Source organism: Chaetura pelagica, unplaced genomic scaffold, assembly GCF_000747805.2.
Source record: "Chaetura pelagica isolate M959 unplaced genomic scaffold, ChaPel_1.0 scaffold59, whole genome shotgun sequence".
Lineage (NCBI taxonomy): Eukaryota > Metazoa > Chordata > Aves > Apodiformes > Apodidae > Chaetura > Chaetura pelagica.
In genome coordinates this window covers 1,176,654-1,192,520 of record NW_009954416.1, presented here as the reverse complement: position 1 = coordinate 1,192,520, position 15,867 = coordinate 1,176,654, and the positions used below count along the sequence as shown (strand labels likewise).

At 37.3% G+C, this 15,867-nt stretch overlaps 1 protein-coding gene across 1 annotated transcript in view; it reads right to left on the bottom strand.

Annotated features, from left to right (window-relative positions):
* Window positions 1–701: 701 nt before the first annotated feature.
* TMEM135 (transmembrane protein 135) overlaps window positions 702–15,867 on the bottom strand; it is a 153,142-nt gene continuing 137,976 nt past the window's right edge. The window contains exons 9-16 of the mRNA XM_010004415.1: window positions 15,733–15,867; window positions 13,746–13,815; window positions 9,711–9,878; window positions 6,870–6,933; window positions 6,102–6,178; window positions 4,301–4,399; window positions 2,756–2,823; window positions 702–1,099 (exon numbers count right to left, since the gene is read on the bottom strand). Of these exons, the coding sequence (XP_010002717.1) occupies window positions 967–1,099; window positions 2,756–2,823; window positions 4,301–4,399; window positions 6,102–6,178; window positions 6,870–6,933; window positions 9,711–9,878; window positions 13,746–13,815; window positions 15,733–15,867 (814 nt within the window). The 3' untranslated portion in view covers window positions 702–966. The remainder of the gene's footprint in view (window positions 1,100–2,755; window positions 2,824–4,300; window positions 4,400–6,101; window positions 6,179–6,869; window positions 6,934–9,710; window positions 9,879–13,745; window positions 13,816–15,732) is intronic.

Genomic DNA, 15,867 nt, shown 5'->3' with positions numbered 1-15,867 from the left:
CCTCCAGGGGTCAGTTCTCTTAAAGAAATGATTGAAATGCTGGCTGGTGCCTCAGCCTGACAAACAAGCCAATGTGATCTAAAGCGACCATCTCAAGCCCTTTAAAAATAAACATTGAATTTCAATATATTTTGGGGGATTTTTGTGTTGTGTTTTTTTTTTTGTTCTTGGCTTTTTTTATTTTTGTAACTGTCTGCTGTTTCCAGCACCAATTCAGAGGCTGGAACGTTTCATTCCTTCCTCTGCTGGTTTTGTCATTTTCCACTTGGCAGCCCCTGACTGCCACACCCCGCTGCTCCCCGCCGCGCCGCAGTCACCGGGACCGCCTCCTTCTTTCCCTTGTCTGTTCTCCACATTGTCAGTGGGATTTACAGCCCTGGAATGTGATTTCTGAATTCAGATACGCTCTCTTTTTGTAAGGAATGCCTCATTTTGCAACCATAGCTGTTGAAAAATATGGTAATTTGAAATAATGAGCGGGCAGGGGCTCTTTTGAGATAAATCAGGGATGCAATTCAGAAAGCCAAGGAGGTGTTTTCACCTGACTGCAGAAGTTTTAAGAACAGGTAAAATTTTGGACTTAAACTATGCCATTTGTCTTCCTTTGTAAATGAAGAATTACTTTTAGTTTTACCAAGGGATATTCTACTGGTATGAACTACAGAATTTGTGAAATTATTACATCTATCTTTTCTAAATATATTACTCATTTGTTTAATTCATTCAGGAATCTATCATACTGCCAACAAACTACAGTAATCCAGAAATATTTTCTGCTTATGGAAGGAGCTTAATCACTAAGGCACATCTTCCTTCAAAGCTTCAGTACTTTTGATCTGTAAAAAGCATTTCTCATTGAAATAATACTGAAGTGGAGCCCAAGCCCTCCTCCATCTCTACGACTGTTAATTAACTCCTCAGGACAAAATGTTGATCACACTCAATGACAAGATATACTACTGGTTCTCAAGACAACTCCAGTGGTAGCTCTGGTGGTACAACCGTGTATCTTGGGTCAAGCTTAGGTGTGAAATCCTTGAAGTTCTTAGATGCTTCAGTACCAAAGACATCTAAAGCTTTCCTGTTCATGAGAGCAAACCTAAAAAAGAACAGACACGAGAAAGTAAACAGGACTATCCATTTACTTTTTACAAAACAAAATAATTACAACTTGGTAAAATATTTTGTAATTTGATTTATTTATAGAATTATTAAAATTATTTCATTTAATGAAAGACTACCCAAATCTTTGAAATCCAGACTTATGCCTGCACTGTTTAGAGATTTGCAAGTTTTTCATCTCAGGCAGTAAAGACTTAAAAAAAATTCCATTTGACAAATCTGATAAGCAGTGCTTTGTGGAGATACACTTTATATAACACAACTTGTGGAAAAGAGGACAGAGCCCCCTTCTACTTTTAACTTCACAATAGAAGTAAAAGTAAGTAAAACCAAAACATACTACTCTTCTTTCTCACACTAGCCTCACAAACTCTGGCCATGCCTGCCCAACTCTGGATAACAATTTTATAGGTGTTGCAATCTACTTCCATCTCTTTAGACTTCAAAATTGATGAGTGAAAGACCTATTAAATGTCTAAAGAATGGGTCTCTATGGAGAAAGTGTCAAATTTACTATCACAGAGATTTGCTTTAGATTAAACAAAATATGAGGACAAATGAGCACAGAGCTCTTCTCTTTTCTAAAGAGAATCTTTCCTAAAGGAATCTTAGGATTTGCAGAAGAGGGAAAAATGCAGCCAAAATTGGACATCTGCACTGACGTCATCCCCCATATCATCTTTGCACAGCCTCAGAGGTTGCCTGTGGATGGCCTCCAGGCATCCCAAGGAAAGCTTCCCACTACATCCAGCAATGTATTCATATACTTCAAGTCCAGCTAAGACTGGGCTGTGCCATCGGAAGTGCAGGTTCAACATGCTCCAGGGCCTGGCCTTTGATTTCACTCTGATTTTTACAGTCTGGAAAACTCACTGTCATGACAAATGTTATTTTTTATAATCTCATTTATAAACTGAGCTACATCACAATTCGGATGCCTTGTTTCTGCCATACAGCACATCAGTATCTAAGTGTACACTTCACTCAGCTGTATTTTTATAAATCACTTACAGCAAAATCTATTTTAAAAGGTAAGCATTTTAGATCCTCACAGCAAATAAGAGAAAAACTATCCGGTAACATATTACAGGGTAAATTTATGGTTGTTATCAGTGAAAATATTTCATTAGTTCTTCAAGAAAAAAACATTCTGTTCCCAACTAAAATAGATGTCCTATAAAAAACTTGAATCTTCAGAGTATTCCTAGGAAATATTCTGACATTTCTAGGAATGTTTTTAAACACATAGCACCATGTTGTCAATCGCTGCACATACTAAGTGATTTCTCCAACCTGTATGGTTGTTTACCAGATTCTTCATATTCCATTGAAATCAGAAAGCATTCCACCCTTCAAGTGAACTTAAGATAAAAAAGCTTTCAAGAAAAACCCTTATCTGCTAAACAGCCTTAACTAGATTTAAGTCTTTGCTCCTGTCATTAGACTAAACCTAGCAGTGTCACTGCAGCAGCAAAGAACCTCAAGCAGATGGGAAACCATTTGAAAAGCAATTAGTCAGGAAATGAGCCCAAACGTAGTTTGACAGCTCTGCTCTTGACACAGAATGACACAGAAGGATAAATGTGAGCAATGGTGTGTTTAGACAAGCCAGAACATACCCCTGAATACCTACCTGCCCTTTGTTAGTCGCAAAAGAAATTTCCAGTACGAAGGTCTCAGGTTCTGCACCTCCATGACAGCCTGCAAGGAAAGTATTCTGTCAGAGACAGCTGACAGTGTCAGGCAGAAGCTTCATCTGCTACATTACGTTGCCAAAATCAGTGAAAAGGTAATGATGGATATACATACTTAATAAAAAAATAATACTTAAAAATCATGCCATGATTCATGGATTGAAAGCAGCCATGATCACCTGTCAATGTCCAGTGCTACCAGTAGACCAACCACTCACAGCTCAATTCAATGCTCTCTATGACCACCAGCAGCACACACTGATAGTCCCAGAAGACTCTTTCAAAAGTGGTTTTAATTAACTTAAGTTTTATTGTAGGCAAAGCTACAATAACCCTTATTATTCCTAGGTACATGATTTTGCACTTTTGGATGCCAACTTTACTTGCTATTTTATCCCACTCTCATTCTGCATTTTGGGATTTACCATTTCTTGCAGCCATCTTTCTATTTCACATTACACACAATGTTGTATACCAAAATCCTTGTCTTCTCTCTATTCCATTACTTTTCCAGGCAACTTATGAATACAGTAAATAACACACTTCTCAGTATAGATCCCTTTGCTCATTTCCCCCTCCTTACTCCCTCCTAAACCTAGTAATTTATTTCCAGTCATGAGCTCCTTTTCCAACTAGTTATTAAGTAATGAAAAAAACCCTTTCCTCTTATCTCATATTAACTTTTACTTCTGTTAGCCTCACAAGATGGGCCTTGCCAACAGTATTTTGCAGATCTCAATGCTGCAGACCTTCAGGAATATCCCAAGTACTAAAGTGTCATCTCACCTTGATACACGAATGAGAGATATTCCCAAATACAAGGGAGCAATGAGGAGGAGAAGTGGATCAGTTCTTTATTGAGGGGTACAAAAAATGACAGCAGCTCTAGAAAGGGGGAGATTTAGTGGAATAACTACTAATAGTAATTAGTAGTTGTTTCCTACTGAAAAGGAGTTTTTACAGCTAATGTAGCTGATTAAGGGACTGGTGGTGAAACCATGGAACTGACTTGGAAAGGGAACTACAGCTTGTTGCAGACATAACACTTCAGATTTCCTTGCTAACTTTTGCAGTCTTTCAAATAGGCAACTTGAATTCCAGTCAGCTGAAAGTGAAAAATGCCAGTTGACCAAAAATCCACAAAATAGTACAATATATTGTCTCCTTGAGCATATGCTTATGAAAGTCCACACATTTATGTTCATCTTCTGGGTCAATGCATTTTAAGATCCTTTCCAAATAATTCAATGCTTTGCATCATGCATTCATCTACAAATATATGAGAAATTTGAGTCCTAGATATGATGTCACTCTCACTGTGACACTCAAAAGCAGGAAGCAGAACGCTTGATTCTCAACACTGTGCTGGACTCACTACCATCACACCATCTTTTATATATCACTGTATCCTTGTGCTCCTCATTCAGCATTTGACTTAAACTAGAAGAGCTTCATCTGCTGTTAGAAGAAAAGAACATACTTACTGCCTGAAAGCATATTGATGTAGAAATGGCATAGATGATGCTGTCTGCATGAGGAAAATAGGGAACCTTTCCTGCTTCAATGCCTTTGAAGTATATAGTCTATAAAAGTAAACAAAAAAAGCTGAATGAACCAAAATAAACAAAGCAGCTTTTTAGTTCTCATACTTTGAAAAGGTAAAATAACAATGTCAACATTTTTAACCTCTGCTTACATATTTTTCTGTATATCCACAAATGTGACACTGATTGAGCTATTTTATAGGAGTTATTCAAGGTCAATAGAGAGGCTATAAATGCCCAGCACAGGGTCTAGCAACAGCTTTGGTGTTAAAAGGGTACTATAGATCTCAAAGATAAAAAAGGGAAAGTTTGCTATATTAAACCCTTCATTTTAAAAAAGCAAAAGAACAATGCAATAGCTATTCCAACAAAATGAATATTCACTGTTCTTAAACAGCTTGAAATCACATACTTTCCTTTCTGAGAAAACATGTAAGGTTTATTTTCCTGAGCACAGCTTGACCTTCCAAAGCAGCACACGCCTCTTTGGTCAGTTACCCTTGGCTTGTGCAAGATGATAAAAGTAGCAAAAAAAACCCACCCAAAAACAACCAACAAAAAAACAACCCTGAAAGAAAGAAAGAACACACAGCACTTTTCTTATTTCACTGCAGCCACAATGTCTCAAAGTCCAGAGAAAACCATCAGCAATACAAGATAATATTGGTTTTTTACAACTGATGTTCTAAAAGTCAATATGGGTAATTCATGAGTTGCTTTTCTGTAACTATTATGTGAACCACCTTCAGAGCCTGGCATAGGATTACAAGGAGCAAGAATAAACAAGAGTACATCTTCCTTTCTTATGTTCCATCTTATGCTAAAAATAAAATAAAAAAAAAAGTTCCTTCTTTTTATATTTTTTGAAATGAATTCTGCTCTGGTGATGGAGGTGGATAAATATCACCAGGGAACAAGGCCCTGGAGATCTGCAGGAAAAAGCTTTGTGATTCGGGGATGATGCATAATAAGAGAACACTCTCAACTTAGTCCAGTGGTGCTGCTGGGGAAATAACCATAAGTAAGCCCCAATATTATGGAAAAATCACAGTAAAGAAATCAGAAGCTGGTTAATTAAGTATAAACAACATACCCAAACTCTAGAAATTTATTCCCCACCTCTCCTCCTCCCCTTCCCGCTTCCCTGCCCCCGTTCCTAATTTTAACCAGTTCATAGAAATAACTGAAGCCTGAAAAATGGCAACTAGAATAAAGTTCATTGCAAAGCTGGGAACTCAATCAGGTGAAGTACACTGACAAACAACTCCAGCTATAGACTAAAACCTAAGCTATTTTGAGTTATCTCACATTGTTGAATGCCAAAATTAGGGAACAAAGGCAGGAAGTTATGTTGCAGCTTTTGGCAATAAATCTGCAATTAAGGACTAGGTTTGATTTATGTTTCTGGCAGAACAGACATTCTTGGAACTTTCAGATTTTAAAAATCTGCAAAAGCTACAAAGCAAAGGGCTATCAGGAGATTAAAAAAGAAATCATGGAGAATATACATTGAGATCAGTGGATACAGGAATTTTAAAATGAGTCATAGAGAGGAAAATAAGAAAGACGTGAGACCACAGAAAGGCATTGCCTCTTGGCACACACCTACTGCAACACACCGCTGCCACACAACTTTATATTATACTGGAATTGTTTCATAAAGCCTGTGAAGTTAATTTGGGTTTTCTGCCTTGAAAAAATAGATGAAATAAAGAATTCTGGTTTGACGGTAACATCTTACCTCTACTAATTTGGACATCAGATACATAGAGATAGTAGTACTTTTGTAAAACATCATAGAAATTCCTGCTAGACACCCTGTAACAATTAGAAAACAGAAGTATTGTTAAGCTTGTGATTTATTGTTGCTGTTGCAGTCTGACAGCTCAGCAGACACTGCACAGGATTAAGCTTTCCGTTGCTACAACAAAGTTCAGTGATGTTCCTGTACTGTCCATCAAAATATGGTTTATGTCATTAAAAAAGAATTTTGAATCCCTTAAATAAACCTATAGCCCAGTACTCGGAAGCACAGCATCAAATTTCCTCTGTCAACCCACAAAGAGGAGACACCTCTGAGGTTCCCATACTGGATAGATGCACAAACAGCAGGGAAGGGCCTGCAATATTATATTAAATTCAAGGCAAAATGGGACCTTCTTCAGATCCAGTAGAGCCCATCCTTTCAAATGTCTACTCTGTCACATACAGAATAGTCGGTATTTTAATCTCTCACCCCTACAGTTGGGAAATAAAAGACATTTGGGCATACAATATATTGCCCTTGAAGCTGACCATAAAAAACACACCATTTGATTCAGTTGGCCTTGCAATTTTCATTACAACTCTGTATTTGAAGCTAATTGAAACACCAGTCTCTTTGACACAACCTTGATGTACACAGTCCTACTTTCATCACAGAAGTTTGAAAAGGGAATGGGAGGATAGAAAAGAGAAATATTAGCAGAGTACCAACAGAAGCAACATAAACTTCTTTTCATGGACTCACCAGCTATAAGTGCATGAAGTTCATCATCTAGATTCCGTACCCAGCGCAGGAAGCAACTAGTACCCTGTAGGTGAACAGAAGCAGGATGAGCCCTAGTTATTGCTCCTCCACCATACAGAGACTGGAGATACTCCTCTCTAAGTTAGTCATAGCACACACAGTATGAATTCAGTGTGTAGTGTGACAAAGCCCATAATCCACCATACCTGAAACATTACACTGTTTTAACTAACAGTTCACTGTTACTGTTCCTTCCAAAATCAGACCAATCTAATTTGAATACTAATCAAACTCCAAAGCTAAGCTTGAATTCACATAATCTACATTTGTTGTAGTTGTCTAGACTCTTTCCTATTATAGTATTTTTTCAAGTACACACCAAACAGCTTGAGATTTTTCCATACATCCAATAAATTCTGGAACCAGGAAAACACATTAATCTAAGAAGTTAGAACTGTGTCTGATTAAAAGATGCAATGAAACACATAATAACCTGTTTTTTTTAACACAGACCCCAATATACAGATGTTGAGGCCAGAACTGATGTAAGTAATTATGGCTTAGGTTGCATTAAAATATATTTCATTTGGATGACCATTGGTTTCAGATGTATTTCATTGGTTACTGAATGATCCAGACTGCTCCACATTTGCCACATCCTCTGCATTGTTTTTTCCCACTATTTTGGAAATTCATAGGTTGCCTCCAAATTTTATCTCTGTTAAATTTCTGTTTGCTTCTAAATGGTTCGAGAGCTGTTTAGAAGGGCCCAATCTAGTGCTGATGGCACCAAGACAGCATGATGTAATTCAGTTCACTGATGTCTATTTTGAGATAGGTGTGTCAGCATTTAATCCATCTCAACTTGTGCTTTTCATGGAATTGTACAATGATTTATGTTGCAAGGAAGATCTGGAGATCATCTGGTCCTACCTGAAACAGGTCTAACTAGAGCAGGTAGCTCAGGAACTCATCCAGTTGATTTCTGAGCATGTCCAAGGATGGAGACTACACAACCTCAGTGGGCAGCCTGTTTCAATATTTGGTCACCATCACATGAAAACAGATGTCCTTATACCTCTTTGTAATATCTTGTATTTCAGCTTGTATCCATTGCCTTTCATTCTGTCACTGCACACCTCCAAGAGATGTATATAGCAATAAAATCTCCCCTGGGCCTTTTTTCACCAGCTTCAAACCTAGTCCTCCCAGCTTTTTGCACATTGTCTGACCCAGTCCTCAAATCATCTTGGTGATGATTCACCCTCAGGTGAACCCACTGTTGGAAAAGACATTAAAATTAAAGGAAGAAATGAAGCAATATGCAAAAATGGACCCAGTACCAGAGATGTGGTCTTATTAGCTATTTTACAATGTATATTTAAAAAAAATAAATTCCTTGCCAAACCATTGATCCATTGCAATTACAACAGTCAACTTCACTACTCAAACTTGTCCACAGTAGCCTGGTTTCCTTTTTCAAATTATTTTACAAGTTATTTTCTGCAAAACCATGTTTGCTGACATTATTTAACAGTGAGGGGAACACAAAATATTAATATTATAGCTACTACAATCCTACAACGGCATTTTGGACAAGCTGGAATTTTTTTTTAAATAATGCAGTTCCTCTGAGTTCAAAACACATCAAACATTTCTTTTTTTCTTTGGCAGTGACCCAATCTTTTGGAGTGACTGGAATCTCTGCTGCCCTATGTGTTTATTTCAAGGCAGAAGAAAGCAAGTTATGAAATACAAAGAGTACCAGAAAGTATATACTTAATAAACTATAAAGAAAGGTCAGAGTATATTACTCTCATAAAATGAGTATAGAGCCAAATTCACTTTGCAGTTGGAGCTTTTAAAAGACATCAGAATCATTTCAGCTTTTGAAATCTAAATGCTTTTTCCTCTAAAAGCTCTTTTCTTAAAGTTTGAGCAAAAATTTAATTTTCAAATAAACTCTTAACAGCCCATTTGAAATTTCCTATCAAAACATTTTTAAATCTGTAACGTTTAACATTCTCATGTCTTAATATGACTCCAAGTGAAATGCTGTTCTGCTTAAAAATTACACTTGTTTGTTTTGTTTTAATTTTCAGTAATATTTACCCAAATAGTACAGAATTGACTATGAAGATCAAGTAAAGGGGCAGCTGAAAAATGACATGTGTGGTTAAGAATATAGAAGTGCAAAAGCCACTTCAGCACGGCTATATGCAATATAGTCACCCTTAGGGTGTTTGCTTGGTCACATTCTCTTTTGGCATAAATAAACATAATTTGCTTAACTCAAACAATGCTGTAGGGGTGTGGATCAGTTCACAATCTGTCATCTTGAAATGGTGAGGAAGGGGAGATTTCCAACTGATAAGTGCAACATCTCCTCAGCTGCACTTGATCCATGTTCTGCCATCTCCTGTTACTCAGCATCAAGTAAGAATTCCAGATATTTGAGCCAAAAAAATTTGCAAATGGCTTATTTCTGGCAACACTGCTGCTCCTGCAGTCATTACTTCTGTCTGCACTAAAACATTTTAGTGTAACAGCAAGTCTCTTTTAAATCTGAAGGCAAATTACTCCCTATCTCCTGATCTTGATACCATGCTGCAAAATCCATGTGGGCTTTTTTTTTGAGAAATGACAGAAAAAGCACACGGAATGGAAGATTAGTTTTCTATTTACAATTTGATTGCTGCAACACCACGGAATTTGTCAGTGACATGCTGTAGGAAATAGTATCAGTAGTATCACGCAGCTAGACTTTTTAGCTCTTTGTGATAGTCTGAAAAGTGAAATAAAACCCATGGCATCCATCACTTCTGTATATTATATGCTTACTTTGTATATACTGACGAAAGATCCGAGAAAAGCTCCAAGTTGGAAATTTTCCTTGTTGTAGAAGAGGGAAAGTAGCTGGGATGGTTTTGTAAACAGATGCCGGAAGGCGGATGGGATCCGAAGGCAACACTGGATCAGGTAACCAATGCTAAACATCCTAACAAAGCCCTAAGAAACATGGGAAGAAACCACAAAATTAGAAAAAGGAAAAGCAAAAACATCTACAGAAGTACTTCTTTTTGACATCGAGCAGTTTAAAACCTTCTCTGCAGATAGTATGTAAAATGCATCTCCAGCTTCAAACTCAAGAACCTTGTTGGTTTTTTCCCTGATTCCCCTGTAAAATAGCAAAGGCAATAAAATAATAGACAATTGATTTTTCTTCTATTTCTATGAATATTTGAGGGGTCTCAATGGACAAGCTTTATTTCTCTTCTACTCCAAAATTCTGACTTTTGAAATAATCTTGATGACTTCATTCCCAGGTTACTGACCAGCTTTTAACCACAAATGGGTATATAGAGGAAAGTAGTGGGGTGGAAAAAAAAGAGCACTTCTACACTCAAGCATCTGGAGAAAACACCGAAGGAGAAAAAAGACCATAAAAAATAAATTCCACAAGTGTGAGAACTAGAAATTGACCCTGGTGGCTTGGCATGTGCTCACACACTTTCCCTCCATGAAAGTGGTGGCTGAGTGATGCCAGCAGCAAGAAAAAGGGCAAAACTGGAACAGAGATTATGTGCAGAGCTACAGAGAAAGGATAACATGGATTCCAATGATTTTTTCTTACTACTCCACCTTGGATACAGACCTGCATCTTTATACCATGTCACGATTTCACACTGACTTTTTCTTTCCAAATTGTTCTCACCAGCTTATTCTCACTTCCTACACAGCTTCCTATCATTATTCTTACCCAGTGGCTGAACTTCTCCAATCATTCCTAACAAAATCTTACCTATATTCTGGTTGGAAGATGTCTTATCTGAAAATTATCCATGCATTCACCATTGACAAATAAAGAGTGGCAGGCAGTGCTCAGGATTTCTCTAGTTCAATTTCCAGAGACACTTGGAGACACCAAAACAATTCCAGTTGCAGGGATAATTGGCAGAGGGTTTGATTGAGCAACCTTGCAAACTCAGAAACTCAAAATATTTTTGCCTCCTACAGAACTTTATAACGTGTCAAAAAGCTAATAAAATTTTATTATGGTTATACATCCAGTAATAAGCTTTTCCTGAAACAATTACTCTCCCTGCTTCTCAAAAAAGTTGTTTATGAGAATCAAGTGGAAGAAAATATATTGTGTCATCCAATGATCTAGTAGGTATAAATGAAAAACTGCCAGTTCTTCCTCTGCTACTTTTAAAGGTATGTAAACTGCATGTGCTGAACAGCTAACAGCTCTGTATTTTCTGATCTTGTAATGCAAATGCCTACTGGAAGGTATGAGAGGCAGGCAGAGATGTAAATGCACTGTGAATTTTGTGTAGTTAAAATGTCAAAATTAAGATTAACATATATTCACCCCTAAAAGAAAGAGGTTCCCTAGTGTGAAGTACATAGCCCCCATCTCCCACAAAAGATGAGATTATTATGATACCAGGTACCATTATATAAACAGAAAGTCCTGCACCAGCAGCTGTGAATAAAGCCCAAAACAAGAGAACAAACCACAGTACATTATGTTTGACTTTTCAACCCTGCTGTAGAGGAAAAGTTATTCTGATGGAATGAGGAACACTGCATTAGGAAACATTTAAATTCCAACTGGAAACACTCAAATATATCTGAAATTTTATTTTTCTGAGTAGCCTACTTAGAAGTGCAAAACTGAAGGACTGAAGCTTAGTTTTGATGAGCACCAAACAGCAATAAATAGTGCACAAAATCTTTATACTTAGCTCATTAAACCAACCAGGTGAATCCACATCACACTTATGGGTGTTTTTCACATTCACAGAAAATATTATGTCTTATAATCAATGCACAGTATTGTAACTTTCATGTTCCATAAAAATACCACAAATAAAAACTGTGGTAGAAAACAGTAGAGCATATGCAGGACACTACAATAAACATAAGTGAATGAAGAAAACCCTGCCAAGAGCCATTTCTTCACAGAAATTTTGGGTTGGGACTCAGATCAGCTAGAAGTAGCAGCACAGTGAGACTATGTATCTGCAAAACTCATTTAGTGTTGGACTCAGTAGAATATGGTTGATGGTTGGACTTGATGACCTTAATGGCCTTTTCCAACGTAAGTGATTCTGTGATTCTGTGAGTAAACCCTTTTTATTTTCCTTTTTGAGAAACAGATTTCTTAAATAACTAATAATTCAATTAAGACACTGGCTAAAACTCAAATTCAGTAAAGCATGTGTATGCACATAAACAGAGTTCAGTAACACACCAGAACTCAGTCAACCTGCTGCAGCATATTAGGAATTAATGAAGGTATTTAAAATTTCTGCGTATATGTTTGTTGGTGTTCCTTGAAGAGACAGAATGTAGAGATTACAATAATCAGAAAATAATCTCATATTCTTTTTGGTCATCCCAGTCATGAGGTAAGTTGTGAGGGTCATCTAGTGTTATGTGCAGCATCAGCAGAAAAAATGGACAACTGAACAATGACTGCTGGATAATTTCTCCTTATTGTAATCAATCAGAATCAGAAAAGTGGGAAAACATTGTTTGACTGCTTCTGGTAGCTCCCTTCAAATATTTACAAACGCAAAATATTTTAGGTATTTAAAATTTGAAGAGAAGTCTATGAAATCAGGTGGTATGCCATACTAGATATTACATAAAAGCCATGATGGATTATGACAGCTAGTTAACATGTATTTAAATGAGAAGCAGGAGAAAGAGCATGCAAAGACAATTAAAGCACAGAGATGATGGTGAGAATACAAGATATTCAAGGGTAAGGGAAAAGGACAGGCAACTTTGGCAATAAGCAGCTCATTGATTCATTATCAGATCTGAAAGCTCCTTTACAGGCATGGAATTACAAAAAACATGCTCAAATCAATGCTCTGTTGCATATATTCCCATTGTAATTCAGCAGACAACTTAAGCACCATCTCAAATCCTATCAAATCCAGAGCAATTTACAGCCATTTTACACAGTGATATTCTAATATAATGCAGTGTAAGAGTGTAAAAACCTTTACAACGTAAAATCATGTTCTTAATGAACATACATGAATGAATCTTATGCTAGATCTCTTCTGATAGCTCTTCTGAGATAATATTGGGTGTATGAAAAAAATTAATTTAAAACAGTTAATTTTGAAAGTAATATGTACCAAAAGCATCTGAAGATAATAAAACCCATTTTTGCTGTTCCATAAACAAAAAGGGGTAAATTACAAAGTGACTGAGATCTCCTGGAGTCTTACCAACCCCTAAAACAGGCATAGCAGGTGGTGCCACCTGTGCCAGCCCAATGCCAGCCAAAAAAACCCAACCCTCTTCTACAGAGTACTCCTGAAACAAAAATGTGCTGATCACATTAATAAAGGAGGATGCATGATGCCACCGGACATAAGCAGTTCTTCCTGGGTGCAGCAACTGTGACCAATCTCTCATTACCCTGATCCCTTAAAATAAATGAATGGAGGAGTGTGCCCAGCACCCAGCAGCAGCGTGCCAGACCCTCGCAGTTGGACGTGTGCCCGGGCCAAAGCAGCACATTCCAGGTGCTTTATTTAGGGTGGAGTCACAAGTGGGCTCAGCCGTGAAGTGCATCACATAGTTAAACAAGTTCCTTGCTCGCTACTCCATTTCTTCCCACACGTTTTATGTTATTCATTCATGACAGCTAATCTGAAAGAGCAGAGAACTTTAACCCCACCACACCCCATCCTAAATCAAGAAAATCTGTTTTCAGGCTTGTCACATTTTCAATAGAAGAATGGGAAACAGGCTCTTTTCTCACTTTCTAAGTTTATGCCTTTTCTGACTGAAGACTTTCACCCTGTCTTTGCCAGAGTTTGTCAATCTCACTTTTTCTGCACTTACTTTAATACAATATGAGATGCAATTATCTCCATAGTGTTTACAGCATCTGTGCCTCGGGCCATGTTTGCACCTGCAAAGAGCACAATGAAACACATATTAACTCATGGCTGTTTTCAGTGTCATCGACAGGAGACTTCATAAATTTTTCTTGCCTAAAAAAACAGAAAGTGCTATTTTCCCACCACTCATTCTCCCCATTACAGATTGAAGGGCACTGTGAACTGTGGACAATAAAAATGAACAATACTTCAGCTGTACAGCAAGAAGTGTCTGCACACTTCTTTGGAGCCAAGCTCTTGCCACGCTACATATTAAATACAAAATTAAAGCATAAATCTTCTGCTGTGGTCAACAGGAAGAAGTGGTGTAGCCCTTCCCAGTGGTTCTGGAAGGATATTTAACCAAGCATCCATTATCTGTGTCCTTACATCATTCATACCATTGTAAGGTTCATTGGAGGCCAATACAGAACATACAAATGCAGAGAGACACCCTGTGAAACTTCTCTCAATTACAAGGTATTCACTTCTGTGCTGTTTCTTCTCCTGTGATGATTTTTATGTAGCTCTCACTTCAGACTGAGAATTTGACCTTGAGTATTTAAAAGAGATTGGCTTGGAATGGTGGGATGCCTGGATTGTACAGTTGTTACCCCTTCATTATGCAGAATTAAAAGAAGTAATGTCATACCAGGTCTGAATATTACATTTTGCTACAGCCAAGTATTTAAATTGTAATGCAAAATAAATTACACAATGTATATACTGTGCCAAATATCTTGGAAGTTTTGAATCATATACTATAAAGTCTAATGGCCATAAATCATGTAAGGTCAGTTTATATAGCAAAAAATGTAATGAGAATGTGATCAGGTTACAGGCATTTAGACTCAATTATACTGAAAGGAACCATATGGAAGAGCTGTGAGAGTATTAGGACTGAAAATTGAAAGTTTTCTGAATGCCTGAGTTGGAAGTCTCAAAATCTTAAAGAAAAAAACTGCTGTTCTCCACCCACAAACCCTGATCATTGTATTCAACAAACAGTAGAAGAGCTGAACTATTTAGCAAACTGAAAAAGGAGCATTTAAGGCAAAATATGTAGAAGCACCTCAGCTAAAAGAATCTGCATATGGTTGGAGCTGTCTTCTCCTTGTAGGTCTTTGTTGTCTAATACAGTCAAGTCTAAGAAGCCACTGGTGACTTCCTTCTATTTTTCAATTAAAACCAGAAAGAAACCATAGGAAGTTGCCATGTGATGTAGGTCACTTCATTTTTGTTCATGATCTGAGCACAGAAGATCACTGCTTTGAAAACACAATGCACTTGGAAGACTTATTTCTCTCCTGCATAGCAGCAGGTAAAGATTTGGTCATAAAATGAGCAGGCCTGGAGAGGTCAATAGAAGTGAAGATTCATAGTTGTGGTACAAACAGACTCCTAATCCATTTTTTATTCCATGTTCCTTCTAAAGGAATTACTCCTTGTGGTACCCAACGTGCCTGAAGCAGACAAATCAAGTACAGCAGAACTACATCTGACCATATTAACTGACAAGCTATCTGAGGTGATTTCTTTAAGCTCATACTAAGAGACAATGAATTGGATCCTGTACCTGGGAGGGAACCTATCTTTCCCAGCTTCAGATGCCTAGATTAGAGCTTGTGCAAAACAGTTTAGACTCACTCTTTGCAATTTCCTATTTCCTGACAAGGGAGAAAGTCCAGGTGCTATCAATCCTGCTCTTATGCCATTCTCCTTTGTCACTCAGAACTGATTGAATTTACTCTCCCTTGTTAGACAACTGCATGTTGCAAGTCATTGCTATGATATAAAAATATTAAATATTGCTTTCATGAGAGTCCATGATTTGTCAATGCAAAGGAAAAGTATAAAATATTGTCAATACAGTATAACAAACCATTCAAATGAGCTAGAGTAAGAATGATTAATCTTGTTGTATTCTTCTTTTCTTTTCTTTGACTCACACTTTGTCCACGAGCTTTTTGGTTAGAGCCAGTATGTTCATTGGCTGTGATGTTTTTTCACAATGCTTTATCTTTCGATCTGTTTTTGAAAATGCTGCTTCAGGTGAAAATGAATGAGTAGGGATTTCTTCTTTC